Consider the following 20,964-nt stretch of genomic DNA (forward strand, 5'->3'; position numbering starts at 1 on the left):
GTGGGGGTCTCAGACAGGGGAGGGGAGAAGGGGACTGAGGTGGGGGTCTCAGACAGGAGAAGGGGAGGGGAAAAGGGACTGGGGTGGGGGTGTTCAGAGGGGAGAAGGGGGCTGGAACTGGGGGCTGAAAAAAGGGGCAGAGAGAGAGAGGGGACAGATCCTAGATGGAAGGGGGAGCGAGAGGGAGGGCAGACCCTGGATGGATGGGAGAGGGAGGGCAAATGGTGGATTGAAGGGGCAGAGAGAAAGGGCAGACACTGGATGGCAGAGAGAGAGAGAGAGAGTGAAGACAGATGCTGGATGGAAGGAAGACGGTGAAAAGAAGATGAGGAAAGCAGAAACCAGAGACAACAAACTGTAAATAAAATATATTTTTTTATTTTTTTTGCTTCAGGATAAAGTATTGTAGATGTGTTAAATGTTTATAATAGAACATGTAATAAGGTAATCTTTTATTGGACTAATTTTAATACATTTGACTAACTTTCGGAGAACAAAACCCCCTTCCTCAGGTCAGGATAGGATACTGTAACAGCACTATAGTGTACTGACCCGAGGACGGAGGTTTTGGCCTCTGAAAGCTAAATGTATTAGTCCAATAAAATGGTATTATTTTACTTTCTATATTTGTTTTATTTCTATTTGTTAATTTGTAAAGTGGTGATATTTGTTAGTTTTTTTCAAATTTACATCTGCTGTCTTTATATTTTGCACAGTACTAGGGGACAGTTTCTGTTTCTGTGGTGTTGCATTGTATACAGAGTCTGGCATCGGGGGTTCGGTTTAATTTTTGTCTAAATAGAAAGTTTATGATTACTTATCCTATAGTGGATGAGGGTGTATCTGTGTTTGTGAAAAAGACATGGCTTTCAGTTGGCATTGACTGTGCAGGATCTACGATCTGTACTATTCTGTCTGGTTTCGTTTTACAATAGGTGAATTGATGTTCTAGTGCTCACTGTAGTGTTTAAGATGCTTTCCTTTTCCTTGTGTGATTCGTAGAAATTATTGCTTATGGAATGGTAGAATTGCTCTATAGGTCCTGAGTGTTTTGTAAAGTCTTTGCTCCTTGGCGGGTAGTTGAGTTTTTCTGATCTTTGCAACCTCAGATGAAAGCACGACGAATGAGAAAGGCAGCCACACCGATCACTCCCAGTAAGAAAAGGACAATGAAAGCGATGGCCCAGGGTGGGACATTCTTCGGGCTGTCGGAAGCACTCTCTGGAAAAAAAATGCAACACAATAAAATTAAATATAGGGTTAAGGATTGTGGACTAATGACGGCTGTTAAATGTCACCCAACACAAGAAAAGAGGTGAAGTTTCAGGATCCCACTAATGATATGTTTTTGGTTTTTTTTTGGGGGGGGGGAAGGTAAAACTTAAGGTGCTCATTTTCAAAGCACACAGACTTACAAAGTTACATAGGTTAGTATGAAAATGAGCCTCCACATCTTTCACCTCTGAAACTTGAGATCTGGGCATTATAGAACCAGCCTGCCTGGCCCTGGTAAGGTTCACTGGGCCAGATCAGAAGATCCAGACTAAGCTTCTTATCTTTCCCCCTAAACCAACCTCTCCTCCTCCCCCATTCTCTATTTCTCTGGATAACACTCTCATCCTTCCTGTCTCATCAGCTCTTAACCTTGGGGTCGTCTTTGACTCCTCCCTCTCTGCACATATTCAGCAGACTGCTAAAACCTGTCGTTTCTTTCTCTATAATATCACCAAAATTCGCCCTTTCCTTTCTGAGCACACTATCAGAACCCTCATCCACACCAGTGGCGTAGCCATGTGGGCCTGGGTGGGCCGGGCCCGTCCACTTAGAGCTCAGGACCACCCAACAGCAGCACATATTTAGTGCTAGCTAGTGGGGATCCCAAGCTCTGCCAGCTGAAGACCTCCCCCTGATGGTGCTGAAAACACTGCTCTCCACTTCAGCAGTCTAAGCTTCCTAAGCTGCTGATACTGACCTCATCGCAATGGGGGGGGGGGGGGGGGGGAGAGGAGAACACTTGGTGCCCACCCACTTCTTGACTAGGCCCCCCCAAAATCTGCTGTCTGGCTACGCCCCTGATCCACACTCTTATCACCTCTCGCTTAGACTTTTGCAACTTGCTTCTCACAGGTCTCCCACTTAGCCATCTCTCTCCTCTTCAATCTGTTCAAAATTCTGCTGCACGACTAATATTCCGCCAGTGTCGTTATGCTCATATTAGCCCTCTCCTCAAGTCACTTCACTGGCTTCCTATCCGTTTCCGCATACAGTTCAAACTCCTCTTATTGACCTATAAGTGCATTCACTCTGCAGCTCCTCAGTACCTCTCCACTCTCATCTCTCCCTACATTCCTCCCCGGGAACTCCGTTCACTGAGTAAATCTCTCTTATCTGCACCCTTCTCCTCCACTGCTAACTCCAGACTCCGTTCCTTTTATCTTGCTGTACCATATGCCTGTAATAGACTTCCTCAGCCGGTACGTCAAGCTCCATCGCTGGCCAAATCTAAGCTACTAGCCCACCTTTTTGATGCTCCTTTTAACTCCTAACCCTTATTCGCTTGTTCAGAACCCTTATTTTATCATCCTCACTTTAATATTCCATTTTCTCTTTTTTGTCCTGTTTGTCTGTCCTAATTAGATTGTAAGCTCTGTCGAGCAGGGACTGTCTCTTCATGTTCAAGTGTACAGCGCTGCATATGTCTAGTAGCGCTTTAGAAATGATAAGTAGTAGTAGTAGTAATTCACAGCAAAACCAAAAGGCAGACCTAAAAGGAAATGTTAGACCCAGATCTTGCAATAGAAGTCTCTCAGTAAGAACATTAGGAAATATTCCTTCACAGAGAGAGTGCTCAGGGCCGCTGAGAGACTGAACCGAGCCCAGGGCAAGGCCGCCCCGGGGCTCCCCCCCAATTGCTACCACTGTCGCCTCCCCCTCCTGCTCTCAGGCCGCTGCGCCGCAGTCCCCAGTCTCCACCCGTCCACCCCCGGCCCCGTCGACAGCCCCCCTCCGTCCGCCACCGTGACCGGGCCCCCTGCATTCAAATCGGCAGCGCCTCACCTGCGTGTGAAAGTGGCAGATCGCCCCCCTTCAGGCCTTCCCTCACTGTGTCCCGCCCTCGTCTGATGTAACTTCCTGTTTCCGTGAGGGCGGGGCACAGTGAGGGGGGGCCCCGAAGGGAGGCGATCTGCTACTTTCACAGGAGGTGAGGCACTGCCAGTTTGAATGCAGGGGGCCCGGTCACAGTGGCGGACGGAGGGGGGCTGTCGACGGAGCCGAGGGTGGGCGGGTGAGACCAGGGACTGCGGTGCCGGCAGCCTAGGAGCAGGAGAAGGAGAGAGACCTTGGGCCCGGGGAATTTTGTCCCCCCTGCCCCCCCCCTCTTGGCCCCCTGCATTCAAATTGGCAGCGCCTCACCTGCGTGTGAAAGTGGCAGATCGCCCCTCCTTCAGGCCTTCCCTCACTGTGTCCCGCCCTCATCTGATGTAACTTCCTGTTTCCGTGAGGGCGGAGCACAGTGAGGGAGGGCCCGAAGGGAGGCGATCTGCCGCTTTCACAGGAGGTGAGGCACTGCTGATTTGAATGCAGGGGGCCTGGTCACAGTGGCGGACGGAGGGGGGATGACGACGGAGCCGAGGGTGGGTGGGTGAGACCAGGGACTGCGGTGCCGGCAGCCTAGGAGCAGGAGAAGGAGAGAGACCTCGGGCCCGGGGAATTTTGTCCCCCCTGCCCCCCCTCTTGGCAGCCCTGAGGGTGCTTGATTCTTAGAACAGTCTCTTACAGGAGGTAGTAGAGAATTTGAGAAAGCCAGGAGAAGCACAGAAGATCCTCAGCTGCGAGACAGTGGGAAGTAAAGACAGGGATGAGTGCAGAGCACCCTCAGAAGAGGTGGAGTGAGGGTTGTGGTCTGTGGTAATGCAGTAGAAAAAGGAATCGGGAGGTGGCTGCCAGGGCCGCCGAGAGCCGGAGCCGGGCCCGGGACAAGGCCGCCCCCGGGCCCCCCCCCCCACCCGAGGTCACCGCCCACCCGAGATCGCTGGGCCCTGCCCACTCGAGGTTGCCACCCACCCGAGATCGCCGGGCCCCCCTCCACCCACTATCGGGCCGGGCCCTCGGAACTAACCTTAAACCTCCTTTCACTTCGCAGCAAGCAGCGGCAGGGCAGACCTCTCCTCCTTCCTTCCGTGCCCTGCCCTCGCGGACGTTATGTCAGGTGAGGGCGGGACATGGAAGGAAGGAGGGGCCTGACCTGCTGCTGCTTGCTGTGAAGTGAAAGGAGGCTTAAGGTTAGTTCTGGGAGTGACGGAAGGCGGGCCAGGCGGCACCGGGCCCCCCTGGAGGCCCAGGCCCCGGGACTTTTGTCCCCCCTGTCCCCCCCCTCTCAGCGGCCCTGGTGGCTGCCTAGGTCTTTCATTTGTGATTCACCATTACAAGGCTTTGTTATAAAATCATCAACCATAAAGCTGTATGTCTCTGTTGATCACCCCACCCCTCACCTATCCACACCCATCCTGTTAGAATATCAATGATATGCTTTGATGTCCCCATGCATACCTCCTACCCACCCCCATCCTCCCAGCCTGTCAGACTGTCATAGTAATGCTTGAATGTTTTCACCTATATACACTGTCAGCTAGCACATTTGCTTATTTCCGATCTGACGAAGAAGGGCAACCTTCGAAAGCTAATCAAGAAATGTATTAAGTTATGTCCAATAAAAAAGGTATCATCTTATTTTCTTTTCCATGTTTTATTTTGTTTGATTTCTATTGATAACCTTAAGAGTGGACTAACACGGCTACCACACTCCTCTACTTATAAAATCATGTAAGAGATAGTAGGTTGTTTGCAAGTTTGAGTGTGTACAACTCACCTTCGACGATGTTAGCACGAGCTGTGCTAACGCCATATCTGTTGGTGGCATTGCACTCATAGGTGCCGCTGTGCACGACTCTGGCAGAGTGCACAGACACCGTTTTCCCATCGCTGGCCACCTCGACGCTTTCATTGGACGGCAGACGCCAGGTGAAGCTGGGGACTGGGTTGCCCGCACTGCGGCATCTCACAGTGAAATTCTGCCCAAGCTGAAACGTCCTCCGCTCTGTCAAAACACTGGTGTTGGTGGGCTGGTCTGAATTCCCAGCAGAAAAAGAGGAGACGGGAAAGGAGGAAGAGGAGGAGAAAGGGTAATTGTCAAATGAGTTATTCAGGGAATGCTCAGTAATACCTGAAACTATTTATGCATTTTTGGTGGGTGTCAAAATTCTTTGTTTTGCGTTTGGTGGTGGGAAGGTGGGTTGGCAGTAGAAAAGGTGGCAGGACCTGTAGTTTTGAGGGTGAGGAAGGGAACTGGGTCTTGTGTGCTGCTGGGTGGCTGTTTCACTATTCCCTTTCCCCTCAGGCTGAAGGGGAGGGTATTACCTATAACAGGGATGCAGGAGTTCAGACTGTGAGTGCTCGATAGGTTAGGCTTTCAGCATAGATACTGCCTCCACTGTATGCAAATCTATCTCATGAATATTCATTAGGGGTAACCTTAAAACCTGACCCATTTGCAGCACTGAAGACTTGACCTGCTGCATCCCTGACCCATAACAGGAATGCCACCCATCAGAAGATTTACCATTTGGCCTGTAGAAAGTGCTAATCATTAGCAAATAGATACAGCTTCTGCTCCTGAATCAGAAGCCTGTGGGTAACTCCACCGTCCCACCTGCATCTCTCGGCCTGAGAGCACATGATGTCACCCACTGTATTCGAGGCCTCAGTGCAGTATGATACTCACAGAAAACCATCATCGACACCGTCTCGTTTTTTCTCAGGGTCGTGTTGGCCACCTGCAACCGGGCAGTGCAAACGAGTGCCATCCCATCATGATTGGCACCTGCTGTGAAGACATACTCCAGCACCAGGTTTTGGTTCCGTGCCAGCACCTTCCCGTCGCCACTAAGAGTGAGCTCAACGTTGGGCGGAGTGGCGCCGGCCACCATGCTGGACACACTGCAGGTGACTTTCTCCTCCCGGCCTGCCACAATTTCATCTCTCAGATGGATCTTTGGAGGAGAAAAAGCTGCAGTTTGAAAGCAAATACACAAAAAAAAATTTTCAGAAGACATTACCGTGCTACTGAGTAAATGGATACATTCAACTGGAAAATCAGGTGAGAAATGAAAGGGAAATGAGACTTGATATACTGCCTTTCTGAGGTTTTTGCAACTACATTCAAAGCGGTTTAAATATATTCAGGTACTTATTTTGTAGCAGGGGAAATGGAGGGTTAAGTGACTTGCCCAGAATCACAAGGAGCTGCAGTGGGAATCGAACTCAGTTCCCCAGGATCAAAGTCCACTGCACTAATGAAGGATTGGCAGATGGATTCTAGGCTGGGAATTCTTTCAGATGGTCTCCGAGGTTTCACGCAACCTTCATTTGTAAAGATATTTTAACTTTCCAAAAATCTGTATGCTTGGCAAGCTGCACCACCTTCACATTGGAATTCTCCAAAGATTGTGCTGTATGTAACATCTGCAGCTCACACAGGTCCTCTACATTATTTTTGGAATAAGTCTTAGTTTGATGTGTTTAGGGGCTCTTAGCGCAAGAAAAACAGGCTATGGCAAAACATTTTATCTCCTATTTGCTTAAGTTTTTTGGAAAAGCAGTTTTGAGGGGGGGGGGGTGTCATGGGTGGAGACTGAACATGAACTTGTTAATCAGTAGCACATTCGCTTTGGCGTGTGCTAACTGGTTAACACAGGGTTGACATGGGAGCATTTAGTGCCTCCTAAATACAAGGCGATAAGTGGTCCCAAGTTATTTTTTGAAGGCGCCGCACACTAATGGGAACATTAGCTCACGACTTGCAAAAAAAAAAAATCAAAATGTCCAAAATGCTGGGCTTAGCACATGTTACAATGCAATAAGGGGCAGTTCTATAAAAGGTGTTGAAAAATCAGCACTAGACAGTATTCTAAGAACAAAGGAATAGCCATACTGGGTCAGACCAATGGTCCATCTAGCCCAGTATCCTGCTTCCAACCAGGTCACAAGTACCTGACAGCAGTGGCGTAGCAAGGGGGGGTGGGAGGAGCGGTCCGCCCTGGGTGTCAGGTCGGGGGGGGGGGTGCTCCCTGCCAGCTCCCCCCCCACAGGGTGCAGCACGATGACACCCCCCCCCGACCCAGTGCCTACCCTCCTCAGCTCCCTCCAACCAGCTGAGCACCCTACCTTTAAAGAAATTTCAGAAGCCGTGGAGAGGCGAGGCGCAGCGCCTCGTGCCTGCAAGTAAAAGAAACGAGGATCGTCATCAGGCCTTCCCTCACGCTGTCTGTCCCGCCCTTCGCTGACGCAACTTCCTATTTCCACAAGGGCGGGACAGACAGCGTGAGGGAAGGCCCGATGACGATCCTCACTTCTTTTACTTGCAGGCGTGAGGCACTGCGCCTCGCCTCTCCATGGCTTCCGAAATTTCTTTAAAGGTAGGGTGCTCAGCTGGTTGGAGGGAGCTGAGGAGGGTAGGCACTGGGTCGGGGGGGGGGTGTTGATGCGCTGAGGGGGGGGTCATCGTGCTGCACCGGGGGGGGGTGCAACTGCGAACCGCCCCAGGTGGCAGCCCTCTTTGCTACGCCACTGCCTGACAGAAACCCAAATAGTAGCAACATTCCATGCTACCAATCCTGGGGCAAGCAGTGGCTTCCCCCATGTCAGTGTCAACCAGTAGCTTCCCCCACATCCATCTCAAGCATTGGCTTCCCCCATATCCATCTCAAGCATTGGCTCCCCCCATATCCATCTCAAGCAGTGGCTTCCCCCATGATCCCATGTTGAGTTTGTAATGACAGATTAACCATGTGATATTTTAAAGCAGGCTTGTCCCAGTTCAATACTGTGGAGGTAGTGGACATGCAAATCTCTCTCATGCATATTCATTAGGGAAATCCTAACACACTGGCTGGTTTGCAGCTCTCCAGGACTGAACTTAACCAAGCCTGTTTTAAAGGAAAGCCAAAGAAATTTCAATGCCAAGAAATGCAAAGTGATGCACTTAGGGATTAGAAATCCACGGGAGACGTATGTGTTAGGCAGGGAGAGTCTGATAGGTACGGGCGGAGAGAGGGATCTTGGGGTGATAGTATCTGAGGATTTGAAGGCGACGAAACAGTGTGACAAGGCGGTGGCCGTAGCTAGAAGGTTGTTAGGCTGTATAGAGAGAGGTGTGACCAGCAGAAGAAAGGGGGTGTTGATGCCCCTGTATAAGTCCTTGGTGAGGCCCCACCTGGAGTATTGTGTTCAGTTTTGGAGGCCGTATCTTATTAAGGATGTAAACAGAATTGAAGCGGTGCAAAGAAAAGCTACGAGAATGGTATGGGATTTGCGTTACAAGACGTATGAGGAGATACTTGCTGAACTAAACATGTATACTCTGGAGGAAAGGAGAAACAGGGGTGATATGATACAGACGTTCAAATATTTGAAAGGTATTAATTCGCAAACGAACCTTTTCCGGAGATGGGAAGGTGGTAGAATGAGAGGACATGAAATGAGATTGAAGGGGGGCAGACTCAAGAAAAATGTCAGGAAGTATTTTTTCACGGAGAGAGTAGTGGACGCTTGGAATGCCCTCCCGCGGGAGGTGGTGGAAATGAAAACGGTAACAGAATTCAAACAGGTGTGGGATAAGCATAAAGGAATCCTGTGCCGAAGGAATGGATCCTCAGGAGCTTAGTCAAGATCGGGAGGCAGGGCTGGTGGTTGGGAGGCGGGGATAGTGCTGTGCAGATTTATACGGTCTGTGCCAGAGCCGGTGGTGAGCAGCGGGACTGGTGGTTGGGAGGCAGGGATAGTGCTGGACAGACTTGTACGGTCTGTGCCAGAGCAGGTGGTTGGGAGGCAGGGCTGGTGGTTGGGAGGTGAGGATAGTGCTGGGCAGACTTATACGGTCTGTGCCAGAGCCGGTGGTTGGGAGGAGGGGCTGGTGGTTGGGAGGCGGGGATAGTGCTGGGCAGACTTATACAGTCTGTGCCCTGAAGAGCACAGGTACAAATCAAAGTAGGGTATACACAAAACGCAGCAAATATGACTGGCATTGGTGAATGCAACACATGAAACAATGGTGCCACTCTATCAAACGTATTTTTACCAATGATAACCTCAGCAGTGCAATCCTGTACCAGCTGCAGCATAAATTCAACCTTGGATACTTGTATTCTGCCTTATTTCCACTGAGATTCAAGGTGGATTACAGTGTAAGAAATCAACAGAATTAAGAGATAGTACAACAACAAACCTATAATGTAATACAAATGAACTTAAACATTTGTACAACCTCCATTGTACAGAAAAAGTAAGTCTTTAAAGCTTTCCGAAATTGAAAATATGAAGAAATTGTCAAATTTGTCATGGAATATTATTCCAAAATTTTGCACTCTGATAAGCAAATGAATATTCTAGCGTTAATTTTGACCAAATATGTTTTACAGTAGTTTCACCTAATTTTAAAGATGTTAAGGAAGGAGACTTTAAATGGTTGCTAGATACTAACTGTGTAAGTTCAATGGGACATACCATATGCAGATTTAAATACTAAACATGCAATTTTAAATTCAATTAGACAACCAATGTAGATTCCTTAACAAAGGAGATGCTCTTTCAAATTTGCCCACTCCATAGATCAATCTTGCAGATGTATTCTGAAGAAGCTGTAATCTGTATTACAGTTTAGTCGAAATACTGTTGTATAGAAAAATGGTTGTGATAGTAAAATGGAACTTACTTACTGTAGAAAAGGATGTTCACGGAGGAGAACACAGTAGAGCCATCAGATTGAGTGAGGTAGCACTGCGGCGTTAATGTCCATGCAGTTTGATTGGCAATGTAGAGCGCCACCCATTGGGCACCTCGGCTCAGGTTTTTCCTCACTGATGTCTCCCAGTCTAGACTTGTATAATTGACGCATGAGGTGCTGCAGTTCAGCACTATGTCAGTGCCATATGGAACCACCGGATGCTCCGGGAACACCCAAAGGCTACAAGACTTGCTGTATACTGTTTCGAGGAAAAGGAGAGAAGAAAAAATGTCTCCTCATTATTTGCATTAACTACTTTTGATATGGAAGAGTCTCATGTCCAATGTTGGACGCCCCTTTGAAAACATCTTAAGCTTTCATCTGCTTAAGTCATCTTCATATTGTTACATTAAATTAATAAGAAATATTTTTCAGTTTACAAGTTCCTTGCAGTGCTTCTCTCAAAGAGTGTTGTACATCCCAGTTGTCCTAATTTACCTACGAAAAGCTCTGTTTGTTTGGGAACCAGCTTATTAAGAAGTGCCCTTTATAGCAGGGAGTTCTCAACCCAATCCTCAGGACACACCTAGCCAGGTTTTCAGGATACCCCATAATGAATATGCATGAGAAGGATTTGCATACAATGGAGGTAGGGCATGCATATTAATTGACTGGCTAAGTGTGTCCTGAGGACTGGGTTGAGAACCCCTGCTTTATAGAATAGGATCAAGCTCCAAAAGTCCGGCCCCTTTTATAGAATCTGGCTCTCTGTTTCTAGAATAGTGACTAGGTACAGCTACAAGTGATTATCACAGATTAGTGCCTAATTTATCAATTATGTATTCTGTAATGCAGATATGTGCACACACAATTATAAAATTGGGGGGGGGGGGGGATTGGTCAGCTTACAGAAACAGCCAGTTTCCCGGAGGGAAGACTGAGGCTAGCCCTGGCTTGCAGGGGTGGACCGACAGTGATCTGGACCCCTCTCTACCTCTCTTTAAGCTGCTGGTGTCACTGGCCTTTTCCTTTAGTCTGGCTGCTGCAAGTACAGCTCAGCCTCTGGGTACCTCAAAGCCTGCAGGCAGGGGTCCTGGCAGCTACACTGGCCATCTGCCACTGATGCTGGAACGTCCCTCTGCCGTGGTACACCCTTGTGGAAGAAGGCAGTTACGTCAGAAGGGGGCATGCTGCGGCAGAGGTTCCGGCGTCAGCATCAGACGGCCAGTGTAACTGCCGATGCCCCTGCATGGAGGAAAGGACGCTTTGAGCCATTACCCAGGGGGTGGAGGTTCAGAGACAGGAGCGCGAGAGGAGGGTATCCCAGTCCTGGAGGGGAGAGGGATGTTGGGCATGTGGGAAGGAAGTCCTGGGCCCCCCACCACCCAGTTGCCTGAATAGTCAGTCCACTCCTGCTGGCTTGTTTTCATAGTTTTTAACCACCCTATTTGAGATTCTAATGTGTTGGGCCGCAGCAGTGGCGTAGCCACAGGTGGGCCTGGGTGGGCCAGGGCCCACCCACTTAGGGCTCAGGCCCACCCAACAGTAGCAGATGTTTAGCGGTAGCCGATGGAGATCTCAAGCTCTGTCAGCTGAAGACTTTCCCCTGATAGTATCAAAATTCTACTCTCCACAATACTGGCATCTGGGCATGCTGAGTTTTCAGCACATGCCTGCTGCAGACTGCCAAGGTGGAATTTTCCTGCCAGCTGAGATATTTTTTTGGTGGTGGTGGGGGATAACATTTGGTGCCCACCCACTTCTTAACTAGGCCCACCCAAAATCTGTTGTCTGGCTACGCCCCTGGGCCGCTGACAGAAATTGAGAAAAATCTCTTTCCAGGAACTGGGTCATGTGGCAACTCTCTCATCCCAGTGCTGATGGAAAACCCAAAAGGGGGAGAGGAAGTGTCATGTAAAAGGGGAAGGGTGTGGGGTACTTTCTGAAAACAGGAACATAATTCTGTTTTTGGAAAACAGGAAAGTAAAGCACGAGTTAGACAAGAAACAGAACCATCCAGCTCAGACTGAAACCAAGTTAAAAAAAAAAAAGGAGAAAATGTAAAAAAAAATACGTACAATAAAAACTTGGACTATTGGATTTATTATATTTCCTTGTGTTCTAATTTTTGTATATTTATTTCCTTCTGTTTTTCTTTTCAAGGGTGATATAGTTGATGTATTTGTAAAAGCAAATAAAAATACCCCATACAAACAAAGCCTGACAAACTACAGATAAACCCAGAGGGAGGAGAACATGCAAAGAAAAGGACCCGTTTGTTGTAGAGAGAAACCTAGAGGTCAGCTGAAGTTTCTGGGCAGATTCTGTGGTCTCTATCACATTCTAGGTGGGTAAATACGACAGGGTGGCTAGAAGGTATGAAAGATTAATTTAGCAGATTAGGACACGTGCTCAAAGGTTTGGCAACTCTGTTTTAATTAAATACAAAAATATTTGCATTTGTGATGCAGAAATCCAAGAGATGAATATCTTTTTGGAGGTGAAGAACTAGCAGTCCAATCGTGAACATAAGAGAAGAGACTTCAACACCTATTTTATCAAAAAACAAATTTCAGTTCAAAGTGGCTTACAATTTACATTTTGGTGGAGTTACAGTAGTGTTGTGTAACGTGCAGAGGGCATCTACAGTTCATGTGGTTGTTCATAGAGTTTGTTAAGAGATAGATTTGAAAAGGAAAAGTTAGTAGTAGCTTTTGTGTTCAGTTGAATTTTGGTGGTGATCATTGCGGATATCCTGAAAATCTGACTGGTTTGGGAACCACTGACTAGTAGTGCTTTTCCTCTGGGTTGGAGATCTCTACTAGAATATGGGAAGGTAATAGTTATCTTATTGTTTTTAATTCCATCTTTATCCAAGGCACATTGCAACAAAAATAAAACCAGCTAAAATAAAATCATCCCAGATCACATAAGCAAGTTATAATTTCAAGTGCAGTAATGATACTGTCCATTCCCGGCTGCTAAACACATAGTTCTTCACTTTCCTCTGGAAGGATGCAGCGTCTTTCAGTTCTTTAAGCAGTAAAGGTAATCGATTCCTCTCTCTAGGACCAGAGAAAAAGCACTTTTCTTGTATCCTCAAGTATGAACTGCCACAAATCAGGAACAACAATGTTTAGTGAACTGTCAGATCTTAGTAATTTTACAGGAACCTAGTGTTCAAATTTAGAAAGACCCAACAGAAGATGTGTCGCCGAATTCTGAACAACCCAAAAGGAAAAGGGAAATGGAATGGGACTTGATATACCGCCTTTCTGTGGTTTTTGCAACTATATTCAAAGTGGTTTATAAAGTATACAGTGGGGGAAATAAGTATTTGATCCCTTGCAGATTTTGTAAGTTTGCCCACTGACAAAGACATGAGCAGCCCATAATTGAAGGGTAGGTTATTGGTAACAGTGAGAGATAGCACATCACAAATTAAATCCGGAAAATCACATTGTGGAAAGTATATGAATTTATTTGCATTCTGCAGAGGGAAATAAGTATTTGATCCCCCACCAACCAGTAAGAGATCTGGCCCCTACAGACCAGGTAGATGCTCCAAATCAACTCGTTACCTGCATGACAGACAGCTGTCGGCAATGGTCACCTGTATGAAAGACACCTGTCCACAGACTCAGTGAATCAGTCAGACTCTAACCTCTACAAAATGGCCAAGAGCAAGGAGCTGTCTAAGGATGTCAGGGACAAGATCATACACCTGCACAAGGCTGGAATGGGCTACAAAACCATCAGTAAGACGCTGGGCGAGAAGGAGACAACTGTTGGTGCCATAGTAAGAAAATGGAAGAAGTACAAAATGACTGTCAATCGACAAAGATCTGGGGCTCCACGCAAAATCTCACCTCGTGGGGTATCCTTGATCATGAGGAAGGTTAGAAATCAGCCTACAACTACAAGGGGGGAACTTGTCAATGATCTCAAGGCAGCTGGGACCACTGTCACCACGAAAACCATTGGTAACACATTACGACATAACGGATTGCAATCCTGCAGTGCCCGCAAGGTCCCCCTGCTCCGGAAGGCACATGTGACGGCCCGTCTGAAGTTTGCCAGTGAACACCTGGATGATGCCGAGAGTGATTGGGAGAAGGTGCTGTGGTCAGATGAGACAAAAATTGAGCTCTTTGGCATGAACTCAACTCGCCGTGTTTGGAGGAAGAGAAATGCTGCCTATGACCCAAAGAACACCGTCCCCACTGTCAAGCATGGAGGTGGAAATGTTATGTTTTGGGGGTGTTTCTCTGCTAAGGGCACAGGACTACTTCACCGCATCAATGGGAGAATGGATGGGGCCATGTACCGTACAATTCTGAGTGACAACCTCCTTCCCTCCGCCAGGGCCTTAAAAATGGGTCGTGGCTGGGTCTTCCAGCACGACAATGACCCAAAACATACAGCCAAGGCAACAAAGGAGTGGCTCAGGAAGAAGCACATTAGGGTCATGGAGTGGCCTAGCCAGTCACCAGACCTTAATCCCATTGAAAACTTATGGAGGGAGCTGAAGCTGCGAGTTGCCAAGCGACAGCCCAGAACTCTTAATGATTTAGAGATGATCTGCAAAGAGGAGTGGACCAAAATTCCTCCTGACATGTGTGCAAACCTCATCATCAACTACAGAAGACGTCTGACCGCTGTGCTTGCCAACAAGGGTTTTGCCACCAAGTATTAGGTCTTGTTTGCCAGAGGGATTAAATACTTATTTCCCTCTGCAGAATGCAAATAAATTCATATACTTTCCACAATGTGATTTTCCGGATTTAATTTGTGATGTGCTATCTCTCACTGTTACCAATAACCTACCCTTCAATTATGGGCTGCTCATGTCTTTGTCAGTGGGCAAACTTACAAAATCAGCAAGGGATCAAATACTTATTTCCCCCACTGTATATAGGTTCTTATTTGTACCTTGGACAATGGAGGGTTAAGTGACTTGCTCAGAGTCACAAGGAGCTGCAGTGGGAATTGAACCCGGTTCCCTAGGATCAGTCTGCTGCACTAACCACTAGGCTACTCCTAAAAAAATCACATAATAATACTCAGTTCCAGAACTGTTCTAAAGTCCAATGGAGTCAGACAAGGTTTCAGCTTACTCAACATCTGTAACTTGAAATAGGAGTTCTTATTCACTGCCTGAAGTTGTGCTCTAAAGGTCAACTCTGAGTTCAACAGAAATCTCAGCCTTCACACCTGCCGGGAAACTGTAATGGGATTTCCTCATAACAAAATTAGCGTGGGGACCTCAAGTGTATGCTCAGGATTAACTACCAAAAGCTCCATGTTTGAAATACTTAATAGCAACTGATTTCTTTCGTATCCAATTAGAAATGTTGTCAAATATCTCCTGCAACTGCACAATCAATGCGGAGCCAGAAGAATCTAATGGAAGAAAAAACTTGAATATTCCCAGCATAAACACAGTACAGAACCCCCAAAGACCTCAAGAAATGACATACTCCGTCTCTACATGTCCTAGCCTGAGTAGTGTGTGATCCCATCTGGCATAAACTACATCCACAGACATCGACAAGGCTAAGGAGGGCCACCAGAAAGGAGCATGGATAGTACTAGAAGCCGTATACCGAGAGGAAGAGGTATCTATAGACGTGGCCTCCAGAGGGAAGGAGAAACAGGAAATCATATGATAAAAATCTGGATATCCGGCGGCCTGTGATAATACAATGTTCTCCCTACCTTAAGAAGCTGAAGGCTAAGGTGCTGCCATTGAGCCAAAGTCTTTCATTTTAAGGTGCTTCATTGGGAACCCAAAGAAAACATGTCTAGGGCATTGGGTCTGTTCACCGCCCTGAGGAGGATTTGGGTTTCTGAGTTGTATCAACCGGTCCTTGGATCAGAGATGCTACAGAGAAGCCTTCACAGATCATGTGGAGGAGTGGGAAGTACAGTAGACTCAATCATTGTGCACCACCGCCACCTAGTGGCTGGAATTAGGGCTCACAATCATAGGGCTCTAAAGAGCACCCTAGAGCACATAGGTCCCAGATGAGGACTGTCACTGCACTCATTAGGTGAAATGAAGATAAAATGGGGACAAATTAATGCTTGTGATACTATATAACCCAGTACAGGAGGGAGGGGGAACTCCCATTTCCACTGTCCCTGTCATCTGCTTCCTTGCTGAGTTACTAGTGCAGAGTAACAGGAAGCTTTCCCTGTGAAATCTAGACAACTCCCTAGTCAGGGAATGAGCATGAAAGAGAGAAAGAGCAGAGCTTATCTGTGCATTGCAGTCTGTGTGCCTATAATGATGAAATACAGCACACAGGGCGGCATGACCTCATCCCAAGAAAAATGCAGAACTAGTGTGTGACAGCCAAGCAGAAAACAAGTAATCACAATAAAGCCACAATCTTTGCCAACCTCAGTGGTGAGTTTGGTCATACACAGCGGTACACCCTTGTTTCATGGGCACCAGTCTGACCTGTCACAAGGAAGCATGACTGACATGAGATGAACAGGGCTCTAAGTAAGCTACATTACAAACTAGGGAGAAAGTGGAGAAGGTGTATCTAGCAAACAGGAGGATGGATGGGGCAGGAATATAACTGCAGCAGGAGGTAGAGACTGTCACTACAAGTGAAGGTGTGCACACAGGTGTTTCCACACAAGTACACATCACCGAAGGACAGACTGCTGTAGAGAGATGGAGCTAATGCTGAAGAGAGGGAGTAGAGGAGGTGGGTGGGACGGAGAAAGGAATAGAGAGACAAAGCGATGGGACCAGATAGCATACATCTGAGGGTACTGAAAAAAACTTAAGGAAGTTCTGTCAGCTCCACTGGCTGACCTTTTCTACGCTTTTGTAGAACTGGGTGTGGTCTTGAAAGACAGGAGAAAGGCTGATGTGGTCCCTTCTCCACTAAAGCAAAATGAAGAGATTGGGAACTATAGGCTGGTTAGTCTGACCTCTGTGGTAAGTAAATGAATGAAAAACTTCTAAAACAGATGGTGAGGTTTCTGGAGTCCAATGGACTCCAGAACCCAAGGCAGCATGGTTTTGCTAGAGGAAGGTCTTGTCAGACTAATTTGAGTTGGATTGAGGGAGAGCGCAATATATAGTGTATTTAGATTTTAGCAAAGTCTTTGACTTGGTTCCGTATAGATGACTAATAGATAAACTGACTGCCCTTGTAATGGGCCCTAAAGTGACTGACTGGGTTAGAAACTGGTTGAGTGGAAGGCAACAGAGGGTAGTGGTAAATGGAGCTCATTCTGAGGAAAAGGATGGTACCAGTGGTGCACCGCAAGGTTCGGTTATTTTTAACATTTTTGTAAGCAATATTGCTGAAGGGCTGTCTGGTAAGGTTTGCCTCTTTGCAGATGATACACATCCGTGATGGTGTGGATAACATGAGGAAGGACTTAGCAAAGCTAGAGGAATAGTCTGGAATTTGGCAGCTTAGATTTAATGCTAAAAATGCAGGATCATGCATTTGGACTGCAAAAGCCTGAGGGAACGGTACAGTTTAGGGGGTGAAGAACTTTTGTGAACAAAAGAGGTGCGGGACTTGGGTGTGATCATATGTGATGATCTTAAGGCTGCCAAACAAGTAGAAAAGGTGATGGCAAAAGCTAGAAGGATGCACAGGGAGAAGAATGGACAGTAGGAAAAAGGAGGTGATGATGCCCCTGTATAAGACTGTGGTGAGACCTCATTTAGAATATTATCTACAATTCTGGAGATGACGCTTCAACAAAGACATAAACAGGATGGAGTTGGTCCAGAGGGTGGCTACTAAAATGGTCAGTGGTCTTCATCATAAAGCATATGGGGACAGAATTAAAGATCTCCATATATATACTTTGGGAAAAAGGCAGGAAAGGAGAAATATTTAATTTAATGTGGGCATTTATAGTCCACTTAACCTTCAAGTTCAATGCGGAGTAGAATAGAACGTTAGCTTACAGTGAAGCATTTTCAGCATAACATTAATGGGGCTTATTACTTAAACTGGATCGTTTTAATGTCTTATGGAAAGTGTTTCTTATAGTGTACGGATTATATATGGACTGAACACCCTGAAATGTCTACTTGATCTTTCTGGACCATGGTGTCCTTGTTTGTGGGGTCCAGAAAGACATTTAAATACCTACGAAGCATAAATGCACAGGACGTGAGTCTCTTTCAATTGAAAGGAAGCTCTGGAACAAGGGGGCGTAGGATGAAGGTGAAAGGAGTAGATTCAGAAGTAACCTGAGGAAATACTTCTTCATGGAAAGGGTAGTGAATTAATGGAACGGCCTCTGAATTCAAGAGAGCTTGGGACAAGTCCATAGGATCTCTAAGGGAATGATAGGGAGAGTAGATGGCATGGATGGGAAGACTGGATAGGCAAGCAAAAGCCAAAAGGGTGAAAGTCACGAACACCACAAGTTCGTTCCAAGGACGTTCAGTTGAAATGTTCCAAAATTTTTGCCCACCAATAATAAATAAATACAGGCAAAACCCGACATGGGCCATATTTCGGCAATGCTAGTCTTCACCTGGGGTCCTCATGGAAAAACATAAATATAAATAACATACACATTTCTAACCCTTACTGTTGGTTGTGTCACTTTCCAGATTTTTTAATATGTAGTTATTTTAAGAAATATCACTCATTAATGAATTATTGTGTTGCAGTTTATTACATATTTTTTCACCATCACACTTTTTCACAAAATATCATATTATTCTAGATTAGTTACACATTAAAAAAATATGGATAGTATTTTATGTGCATTGATACTTACATCCATCGTTTCCTTTTTTTTTTTCTGTTGTCATATGCATAGAGTTATTTTTATTAATGTTTATTTTTATGCTTTTCCATGAGGACCCCTGACGAAGGCTAGCATTGCCGAAACACGGCCCATGTCGGGTTTTGCCAGTATTTATTATTGGTGAATAAACATTTGGGATCATTTCAGACTAGATAGACCACTTGGTCTTTATCTGCCCTCATTTTTCACCGTTTCTCCATTGCCCCAGGGGAACAGCGAGACGAGAGTACCTGGCGGCAAATGTTTTTTTTATAATATAGCTACTGATTCAATCATAACTCTTCTCTGGGGTCTTACATAGCTTTACAAGCAGTAATAGTTAATGACACTATATGGTCTACTTGAATCTCAGTAGATTTCACGTTAGCGGTCGCCCTCCCCCTTATAACATCTTCACTCAGCCCCCAGTGTGCCCTACTCTATGGAAGTAATCCCTATTACAAGACTCCCTCCCCCTTCTTTATAAGACTTACAGAGCTCCATGTGTCCCTTCCTATGGAAGCAATTCTTGTTATAAGGACATCCCTGCTTATAACATCTTTACTGGGCTCCCAGTGTGTCCTGCTCTATAGAAGAAATCCCTGTTACAAGACCCCCCCCCCCCCCTTACCCTTTATAACACCATCTTTACAGAGTTCCCTTCCCATGGAATTAAAAATCTGTTACAAGAACATCTCCCTTATACGAGTATCTTTTCACAGCTGATGATGTGCTCCTCCCTCTGAATGTAATCCTTATTATATGAAACCCCCCCCCCCTTTTATAAGAATACCACAGGCACTTCCGAGCCCCGCCTGTCCTTCTGTCAGAGTTTTCTAGTGTATTTAACACCAGTTACGCTTTTCAGCTACTCTTGCTTGGGGAGGAGTGAGGGGGAAGGAGGATTTTCATAAACTTACAATGTAAAAGCCTCTTCCCTGAACAAAGTCTTTGAGAACGCTGATGTCAACTTACCCAGGACAGTCCAGCAAAGCAGACAGACCAGGAGCAGCTGGAGATAAACACCGTGAACGTTCATGGTGGCTACAAACCCCAATAACCCAGAAATGCCAAGGGAAAACCCTGTGAAATGTAAGTGGATGGCATAATTTCCTGTTTCACCACCACCGCCCTGCTCCTCTCCAGAAACAAAGGAATCCCTTGCATACAAACGCTAACCAGCAGCAGGGTTCACTTCTGCAGCTTAAGTGATACAGCACTGGCTGCTAATTTGCTCATGTAGACTGTGTCCCCTGTGCCCCCTTTTTGGGCCTGCAAGGGTGTTTGAAGTACCTCTCTAGGCTCTTGTTTCTGCACCCACCAGTGTGCTGTGTGAATCATTTCAATCCATCACCTCTGAAATATTTTGGGGGTATGAACCTGCTGCCACAGGTTTAACTGAAACAGATATTTTGTGGCTCTGATCAGTTGGGGGGGGGGGGAGGGGTGACTGTTTCCTTCTCAAGCCCCATGTGTGAAGTATAGTGTGTGGTGGTGGAGCCTGCCACAGATTTCCTGTTGCTCAGGAACTGTTATCGCTCTCTTCACTTCCTCTGATGGAGATCAAATCATAAAAGAAAAGCAAACAATTGGCCCCCTCCCCTACCAGGGGGTCAGGTTGAGAATGCTTTGAAGTCAAACCTAGAGGGGTCAAGGCAATAATTCTGCTTGCATCCCACCCCTCATCTCCCAAGAATTTTAAAAACAAAGAGGGGATGCCAGTGTGGGGCAGTGGTTCGAGCTGGTGCAGAGGCAGAACTCATGGAAGGGGAACTGGGAAAGGGGGGGGGGGGGGAAGATTTGAAGCCATTACTCAGTAGTAAGAGAGTAGCTAGATTAGACAGTAGAGCAGTGGTTTATGGCCTCCACTGAGAACTGCAACTGCAATGAATGACCCAAATAAGGTTTGTTTGTTTTTTTGGAGGGGGAGAAGAGGGGAGCAAATATATAAAAATAGGATAAAATCCACAAAGAGTTATAAATAAAGACTCAGGGTACTGTAACACGGTAACAAGTCAAACTGAGCTGGATGGCTGGGGATTAAAGGCCTGGGTTAGATTTTATTTGAAGGGTTGGGGGGGGGGACCCTAAATCACCAGGATGTGTCAACCTTGCACCAAGGAGGGAGGAGGAAGGGGCAAGGTTTCCTCTGCCGTCCGTAAAGCAGCCAGCAGGGCACCTTCTTTCAGCTAACATACCTCCGGTCAGGTGCAGCCCGGCAGCTCCAATTTCCATTAACTTCCATTACCCACTCCTGGTTTTATCTGTGATTTAATCTGCATTCTCTCACAGAAAATGCAAAGGAAAAGGTGATGGGAGTTAGGAGGGGACTGGACAAGTGGCAGTGATTCCTGGTTTTCAGAAGACCTGTTGGAATTGCGTGCTGAGAAACAGCG

General features: G+C 46.5%; 1 protein-coding gene across 1 annotated transcript; it reads right to left on the reverse strand.

Moving 5' to 3' along the window:
• Window positions 1–997: 997 nt before the first annotated feature.
• On the reverse strand, window positions 998–19,712 carry LOC115464915 (intercellular adhesion molecule 1-like). Its single transcript, XM_030195295.1, has 5 exons — window positions 19,544–19,712; window positions 9,774–10,040; window positions 5,783–6,067; window positions 4,871–5,128; window positions 998–1,221 (listed from the first exon to the last, which is right to left on the reverse strand). Exons 1-5 carry the CDS (start codon window positions 19,605–19,607, stop codon window positions 1,106–1,108), a joined length of 990 nt encoding a protein of 329 aa, XP_030051155.1. The 5' UTR covers window positions 19,608–19,712; the 3' UTR covers window positions 998–1,105.
• Between the last annotated feature and the right edge of the window lie 1,252 nt (window positions 19,713–20,964).

This window comes from Microcaecilia unicolor, chromosome 3, assembly GCF_901765095.1.
Source record: "Microcaecilia unicolor chromosome 3, aMicUni1.1, whole genome shotgun sequence".
Classification (NCBI taxonomy): Eukaryota; Metazoa; Chordata; class Amphibia; order Gymnophiona; family Siphonopidae; genus Microcaecilia; species Microcaecilia unicolor.

Coding starts and splice junctions, on each gene's coding strand:
- LOC115464915 (XM_030195295.1), bottom strand. CDS start 19,607: ATGAACGTTCACGGTGTTTATCTCCAGCTGCTCCTGGTCTGTCTGCTT. Junction 6,068..9,773: donor CGTGAACATCCTTTTCTACA/GTAAGTAAGTTC, acceptor TTCAAACTGCAG/CTTTTTCTCCTCCAAAGATC. Junction 1,222..4,870: donor TCGTGCTAACATCGTCGAAG/GTGAGTTGTACA, acceptor TTTTTTTTCCAG/AGAGTGCTTCCGACAGCCCG.